Genomic DNA, 8,518 nt, shown 5'->3' on the forward strand with positions numbered 1-8,518 from the left:
TAGTCTATTTTTATGGACATGTGGCTTCCCAGGTCATTTAGAATTCTCGTTACCAGTGATCTTTTCGACCTCTGTGTCCAGGTGTGTTTGCAGAAGTCTCCTGTTGGAGTATGGCTCCATCTTCCATGAGCAGCACTCTTCGTCATGTTTTTGAGCTGTGCCTCACTTGGTGCCTTACTTACTTTCATCTTTTAGCTTAGTCAAGTAAATTATTCACTCATCATTAATCATGGAAATAATTATGTCACAGATTGTAGTTTTTTTAATCATAATCCTGTGGCTCCAATATTGGCAGACGGGCCTTTGGTCTGGTGTTAGAATTCTGCGAAAGGAACAACAGCTGGAGGTTCGAGTTAAGCCTTTGGGCTTCCCTCATGGTTTATGCAGGCTTCCTGCCGTAGAGCAGATGTAGCACTCATTGCCCTAACCCCTAGCAACAGTCAATTATTCACAAACTGAATATCCTGCTGGCTGTGAGTGTCAGAACCTCAGGGGTATTTCTGATACAAACCGTCACATTTTCTCCTGGCTTCCCAAAGATTCATGCACATCTCTATGCATCAGGAATTTATCCCATCTGTAAGAGTTGTAGAGTCTTAACAGTTTCAACATTACTGAAATGTTCAACTTCTGAGTTTCCTTCTGAGATTTAAGGCAAGCACTCAACTCTTAGCTGCAAGTACCTATTCAAATGGAAAGTTAAACCTTTCTGACATTAAATGGCACAAGATAAACCTTACCATTCCAAAAGATATAAATGGGAATACAACACATTGGATCCAAAGCAAGTCCAAAATCTATCAGGACAAACTTTAAATCCTGTAGCTCCTGTGCAGTATCCAAGGCAACCTGTGGCAAGTTGATCTACGTGTTGGGAACTGTTGCTTGCTCTTTCTTTAGAGTAGGAATAGTAAGTCCCTCCGCAGTGTCACATAGTCTTGGCCAGGTCAGCACTGTGAGGGAATGGAGCACTGAGACCCATTTGGTAGGTGATAGAAATGCCCCACATAATTGAAACTTGACTTGAATCTTGCAGTATCTTCTTTGAAATGAACTAGTACAGGTTTCAACTGCTCCAAGTACATTTTTCAGGTACAATAAGAGGACCCATGGAAGAAAGCTTGGGGCCATGTGAGGGGTCGGAGCGGCATCAGGTCCTGGGGCCACCAGCACTGGCTGCCCAGCAGGCAAGACAGTGCCTCCTTAGGGACCATGACTGGGGGGAGTTTGCAGTGCAAGCTTTGCTGGGATCCCAGTGTGACTGCGGCATTAGGAAAGATGACCATAGGTGACTTGGTAGAAAATCATGCTGAGAATGTAACTGGAAACATATTTGAAAGTGTGTTTTGTTGTTAGGAACGTGTGCAAATTAAAACAGGTTGTTGCTCAATTAAGAACAAGTGGTGGAGCAAGTGCAGCTGCTGTTGGGGCCATCAGTAGAAACACATCTGGAGGAACTGTCCTGAAACAACGTTAGACAGTCAGCGGGAGATATAGGAAGGAGTCGTGGGGCTTGGGCTGGACTTAGGGCCGACTGCCCTGGGGAATGGCACCATGGCTGTTTCTGTGACGCCACATATTCTAAAGACCAGAAACTGGCCAGTAACTGGCTCTCATTTACCTGATATTGCATAAACTTGTTTGTGGAATGTAGGACATTTTCTAAGTATATGTGTCCCCACCCGCCTTCATTTTAGAAAGAGAGAAATTAACATTTAAATGCACTTGATAGACAGGAAGCCAAGAGAAATAATGTAATGTGTGAATTGTGTTACTGCAGGCTCCGCTGGGCCACCAGCCTGGGAGCCTTAGCTGCTGGGGACCTGGGCATGACCCCCAGCTGCCTGTTTGAGAGGATGGATACGCAGGATGATTTAAAGACAATTTTAGGAATGCAAAAGCGGGGTTGAGAGGTCAGAGCCTCAGGATGGGCAGAGACAAAGACTCCCCCAGCTCACTGTTTATCGAGTGCACGTTTTCAGGGGGCAGTAAGAGGGAACAGGGTGGCTTGCACTAGGGGAGGGGTAGTGTGCTTTGCCTAGCAGTGAGGTAGAAGCTGTTACAAGTTCAGCATCCCAAAAGAACAAGATCCTGCCCCACACCAGGATAGTTGCTGTCCCGGTGGGTGCTGTCCTCAGCTCTTCTTACCCTGCTGTGAGTGTGCCTGGGAGTATGTGTGCAAGAGCCCTAGCCTTAGTTTATAACTTGTGGCTAGACCAGCTTACTGTCTGCTACCCAACAATCAGGTAACTGGAAGACAGAAGTCAAACTGGGTGTGGTGGTACACACCTATAATCCCAGAACTATGGAGGCTGAGGCAGGAGGATCACACACAGGTCAAGACCAGCCTTGGCTACATAGTGAGTCTGAGGCCAACTTGGACTACACAGTGAGATTCTGTTTCCAAAAAAAAACTGCACAATAAATCTAAACAGCAAAAACAAAAAAGAAAAAGGGAGCAGGAGAGAAATTTTTTTTTTGTCTTCACTTCCTTGGAAATTGTGGTGATTGGCGACACGGAATTTGAACTATGTAATAAACTTCACACATGGGAAAAAGGCAAATGAAACTACACAGAAATATCATTTCTCATTTTTCCAGTTGACATACACCTAAACATTTGGCAGCAACTTTATTGACAGGGCTGGAAAGAAACAGGTAACATTTACACTGCAGGTGGCCGCAGAAAGTGACACAAGCCCAAGGAGGGAAGCTCGGTGAAAACTAAAGCAGGTCCACGAATGCATGGACCCTTTGGCCTGGAAACCCCATCTCCCCTGTGCTACCACAAAGTCACACAGTTAAACTCCAAAGTGACAAGTGTACAAGCGAGTCAGACTAGCACTATCTTGTTTTGTTATTTTTGAGACAGGATTTTACTAAGCACTTTAGACTGGTTTTGAACTCACTCTTTAGCCCAGGCTGGCCTTGAACTCACAGTGATCCTCCTGCTACAGCCTCCCGAGGGCTGGAATTACAGGCGTGCACCACCATACACAGCCTGTGGCCTTTTGTCTTTATTGTTAGCAGTCTCAGTCTTCCAGTCTTACAAGGTGAGAGAAGTTGGCCCAGCTCTAATGAGATAATGGGAAACCTCAAAAGGGTGACACCAAGAGTCCCAAGCCTCCATCCACCTCTTAGAGAAGTATGTAGAGCTAGCCACTGTGACCTTAATCTTCGGATGGCCCTCCAGCCACTGTCCAGATCCCCTCTTCCTTACTAACCCCTTCCAGGGCCTGGCGCCATCTGGCTGCCTACTGTTTCTAACTCATTTGCTGTCTATAATGCCAGGGTCTGAGTTTTGTTTTTGTTTTGATTTGTTACCAGTACATTACTGTTTGTATCACAGTACCTCTGTAATATAATTTCAAGTCAGGGATAGTGATTGCCCTGCCTTATTTTTGTTGCCCAGAATTACTCTTGCTATATTAGTTCCAAATGAATTTTAGGATTATTTTCTCTAATTCTGTGAAGTGTGGTGTTATTTTGATCAGGACTGGATTACATCTGTATAACAATTTTGGAAGTATGGCCAGGGAAGTTTTTATATTTTCCGATATCCTCTTCAACTTCCTTTTTCAGAGTACTGTAGTTTTCAGTGCAACGGTTTCTTATTTCCTTTGTTAGATGGGTCCTTTTGTATGTCTCTCTCTCGTTTTCCATGCTATTGTGAAAGGCATGGTTTAATTTTTCTCTCAGTGGATTTATTTGTGTATAAAAACACTACTGATTCTTGAGTGTTGACTTCATTTTCATGGATGCCACTAATTTGTTTACAATAGCTAGAAGTCTTTTGGTGGAGTTTTTGGGTTCTTTGTAGAGTATCATTATCATATGCAAATAATGATAACTTCTTCCTTTCCTATCCTTATTCCTTTCATTTCTTTCTCTTGTCTTATTGTTCTAGCTAATGTTTCCATAACTATATTGAGTAAGAGTAGTGAAAATAGACATTCTTTGCTTATTCCTGATTTTCTTTTCCTGTGTTGTCCTTCTCTTGTTTTTGTTTCTAGTTTTGGTACCTGGGATCAAACTCAGGGCCTTGCACTTGCCAGGCAGATGCTTATGCCCCTGAGCTACCTCCCAGCCTCTACAGTAGACTGTGAAAGGGTGAGAATCTGTGAAAGGGAAGGATCAACTGGAATGAGAGAAAGGACAAAAGAAAGAAGGGAAAAAATACATACAGGATAGCCTGAATAACTGTACTGCTGATTTCTGCTGGTCTATTGAAAGGAGCAGCTAATGCTTTTTTTTTCTTTTTCTTTTCTCTCCTTTATAATTTTTTGTAAGTTTTTTTTTGACCAATTGTGTATGCTTATATCTCATAACCTGAACAACTAATTTGAAGACAACAATATACAATATAGCAACCATTGTTGAATTCCTGCTGTTGAGTGAAATTCTGTATTATTTCTAATTTTTTAATTCTCTTTAAAAAATAAAAAACAGGGCTGGCCAAATAGCTCAGCAGATAAAAGTGCCTGCAAGCAGGTGCAGGGGCCAGGGGGTGGGGGTGGGTGGGTGATGGTAGGGGTTGATCCCTGGGCCTGCCTTGCGGGCCCTGCCCCTGGGGCACGTTGAGATAGCAATTGAGACTGGGCATCGTGGCACACATCTGTAATCCCAGCCCTTAGGAGGCTGTAAACAAGCAGATCACTATGAGTCCGATCTAGTAGTGAGACCCTGAACACCCTGTAGACCTTCCCCTAAAATAAAAATTAAATAGCTAAAAAGAAACCCAAACAAAATATGAATTATTTCTGTCCTTAGGGCCAGATATTAGAATTCCTGGAGAATACATTGAACGTAAATTGGAATTAAAATGATGACAAAAATGTGCTTCTGCCTAATGTGGCTGTTGATATTGGCATTTTTTGACATTCATGTTTCTATCTTTTGCGTTTTAATTTTGAAATATATCTAAGGGAAAATGGTATCTTCCCAAATTTTAATCTAACACATAAATTGATATATGAATTTAAATAAAACATGCACTTATAAATATATTTGTGCTTTTTAAATTTTAGTGCCCCAAAGACAGCCTAACATAACAGGTAAGAAAATAAGAGATTATAAATGTGCACTTGAAAGAAACGGTGTTACAATAACTAGGATAAGAAACAAAATAGTCCTAATTTATTATGTTACTAAAATATGAACTGCAAATTAAATTGTGTTAGCATAAGTCTTTTGCTATTTTCTTTTCTTATGCCTTCTTAAATAATAAGGATGCATTAATTCCCTTTCATAACAGCTAGATTACACTGGTGCATAAAAAGGGTACAAATTCTATGAAAAACAACTCCCCAAAAAAACCCTTATGAAAAAGCAGCAGCCTCATATTTCTCTTTTGTGTGTGTATGTATGTGTTTTAGGGAAGGGTCTACAGGGTACTAAGGGTCTCACTACTAGATAGGACTTGTAGTGATCTGCCTGTTTATAGCCTCCCAAGAGCTGGGATTACAGGTCCGCGCCAAGCCCAGTCTCAATTGCCATCTCAGCACGCGCCCTGGGGGTGGGGCCGGCACGGCAGGCCTGGGGATCCAACCTCCTGCACCTGCTTGCTGGCACTTTAATCTGCTGAGCTATTTGGCCAGCCCCCAGTATTTCTCAAAGATTGTTATTTGTCGTCTGGCATTCCCATGCAAATTATCTAGCTTTTATTTTATCCTGATGTCTTTTTTGCTTTGAGACAGGGTCTTGCTTTGTAACTCAGCTTGGACTTGAACTCACCGGGTTGCCGTGGCTGGCCTCAAGCTCTCAGCACTCCTCCTGTCTCAGCTCTCGAGGGCTGTGATTACAGGCATGCACTGCCATGCACTGGTCTCCCTGGTGTCTTTTTAATCTTACTAGCTTGAAAAGACGAGGGATATAAATTCATTATACAGAACATGTCAGGTTTACGTTAGGCAGTGCTGGAGACAACCAGGGACATGGCACTGGGCTACATCCTCAGCCCTTTTTATTTTTTATTTTTTCTAAGATAAGCTTTTGTTAAATGTCCCAGGCTGGGGTCAAATTTGGAATCCTTCTGCTTTAGCCTCCCAGAGTGCTGGAATTACAAGCATTCACCACTGTGTCTGGCTTCATTTTTCTTAACTATTACCTTTCCACTTTTTTCCCCCAGCGTTTGCATTAGAAGGTAAGCTCCCTGAAAACAGATGTCTTCATCTTCTTTTGTTTATGGTTAGAGTCCTTATCTGATGAGGTATTTGACTGTAAGAACTTGTCTCCCCGATCCCCTGAATTTTGCCTCTGTCCTAAGGGACCCAGAGTGTGGCAGGTGACAAGCATTTACTGCATTTGAACTTTATGTAAGCTTCTTATTCGAATAACAGAGACACTATCTGCCTTAACCAGTTGGTGAGGAAACAGGTTCGGTGATTTTCAGTCTGCTTAGAACCAGACTACATCTGACTGATTCAGAGCTTGTATTTTTTCCTGCTCTGCTGTGTTTCCTTGCTTGGAGGATTTCGGTGTGGACTCGGTGACCACTGAGCGCAAGCTGCTTCCTTCCAGTGTTCTCTGTTCTCAGAGGCCTTCTATACGAAGTAATTAGTGGTCAGTGGTTCCCGAATGATTATTATTTTATGTCACCTTTGTCATCAGTACAATTTGGCAGCTACCAACCGAACTTCAAATAAAGTCTAAATTCTTTGCTCCAGTGTTTGGGTCTTGCTCTTTTTCCTTCTCACTGTCTTTCTCCTCATACAGACTGCCTGTTAGCCTCCAAGAATTACTTGGCGATGCTGTATATGGTTCCTTTGTAAGAATGTGTACTGTTTTATTGGGGCTGGGGCTATCGCTCAGTAATGGCAGAACACTTGCCTAGGATGCGTGAGCCCCTGGATTTGATTCCCAATGTCACACAAAAGTTATTAGAAGACAATGTTTTCCAGATATGGTGTTAGATATCTGTCGTCTCAACTATGTGGGAGGCTGAAGCAAGACCCTTGCAAGTTTGAAGCCAGTCTGGGCGACTTCATGATATCCTGGATCAAAATGAAAATATAAAAAAATAAAAAGAATGGCGTACAGTCCATGCTAGACCTCTTATTTATTTTATTTTATTTTATTTTATTTTTTTGCAGTACCAAGGATTGAACTCAGGCCCTTGCACTTGCCAGGGAAGCGCTTATTCTCCTGAGCCATCTCCCCAGCCCCAACCTCTTCTTTAATAGGCATTGAGCTTTGTGTTCAGTTTCTAGTACCACACACAAGAAAGGTATTTAATAAACAAGTCACTAGAAAGTTATTTCCAGCTAAATTGATAGTTAACTTATGTTCTTATAATTCTCTAAATGTTTACTCTCTCTGCATCTTGTAGCTGATGTACTTTTTTCCTGGATTTCAAGTAGATGAAACCTTACTTGTGGTAAAGATCCAGTTCAGATCCTGTTTCTTCCAGAAAGCTTTTCTTGGTCCTACTAACCAGGAGGAATGTGTAACGTTGCGTGGCTTCCCATTGTCGCAGGCACTTAGGTGCATAAGCTCTTGTAGGAGAGCTAAGGCCTTGAGAATAAATCAGGTAAATGTGAGAGAAAATCACCTCTATTCTCTGTCAGGGAAGGCCAGGAGAGAATGTCTCCAGAGAGGAACATAGCCACCCGTATGTCTTGGGTTTGGGGCAGTTGAAGGGGGACACTCATACAATTGGACTCTGCTAGGCACCCCCAAAGCCTGACTTGGTATAGCAGAGAAACATCTGGTATCCGGATCGTGGCTGCTGCTGGGTGTGGTAGCGCATGCCTGTCAGCCCAGCACTCGGGAGGCTCAGGCAGGACGATCATTGCGAGTTTGAGACCAGCTTACAAAGTGAGCTCAAACCAGCCTGAATTGCATAGGGAGAGCTTGTCTCCAAAAGACCAAAGAGAAAAAAAAGGCTGTTCTATGGCAGAATGCATTACAGAAGTGACCCCTGGGCTCTGTATTTCAGATTCCACGAGGGTAACCTTCAGCACGACGATACCTCCTCCTGGCATTTCCAGCACAGGTGAGAACAAGCTGGCGGCTAACCCTGGGGCCTTCCCTTAAGAGGCGATTTCCTCAGGTGTTATTTCCTGAGAAGATCATCTCCACAATAATCCATTATTCTTGGTGATTTTCCAATCAAATCTTCTCAGAGGCCACAACTTCCTTAGAAGGAGGTGGAGTCACTGAGGGTGGGATAACCCTTGCCAAACCCACTAAGGCACGATCACCCCCCAATAAGTGGTGTTTCCCAAAGTACAGCTGCACCATTCTATTCTCCAAAATAAACAGTTTTGAAATGAAAAGCAGTAACTTGATAACAGTTTGCAAGATTCAGGACCCTAAAACTTTGTTCCATCCCAAGGAACCGACTGAGGGCACCACGGGGCAAGGCCACTGTGATCAGATGTGTGGGTACAGTTAATGGGCACATGCACTAGAACAGGGCAGCTTACAAGGGCTTATTTCAGCAAAGACACAAAGCGAAAACCTGGCTCATGAATTGTGCGACTCACAGAGCTGGAGAATTCCAGCCACCAATGTCCTC

At 43.1% G+C, this 8,518-nt stretch overlaps 1 protein-coding gene across 1 annotated transcript in view; it reads left to right on the top strand.

The window, feature by feature from the left end:
- Positions 1–7,936: 7,936 nt before the first annotated feature.
- Positions 7,937–8,518, top strand: part of Muc19 (mucin 19, oligomeric) — a gene marked incomplete at its 5' end in the record, with an annotated part of 29,005 nt that continues 28,423 nt past the window's right edge. Inside the window, one exon of the mRNA XM_012516307.1 lies at positions 7,937–7,993. Within this exon, the coding sequence (XP_012371761.1) occupies positions 7,937–7,993 (57 nt within the window). The remainder of the gene's footprint in view (positions 7,994–8,518) is intronic.

The sequence above is a fragment of the Octodon degus genome, unplaced genomic scaffold, assembly GCF_000260255.1.
Source record: "Octodon degus isolate 3935 unplaced genomic scaffold, OctDeg1.0 scaffold00100, whole genome shotgun sequence".
Lineage (NCBI taxonomy): Eukaryota > Metazoa > Chordata > Mammalia > Rodentia > Octodontidae > Octodon > Octodon degus.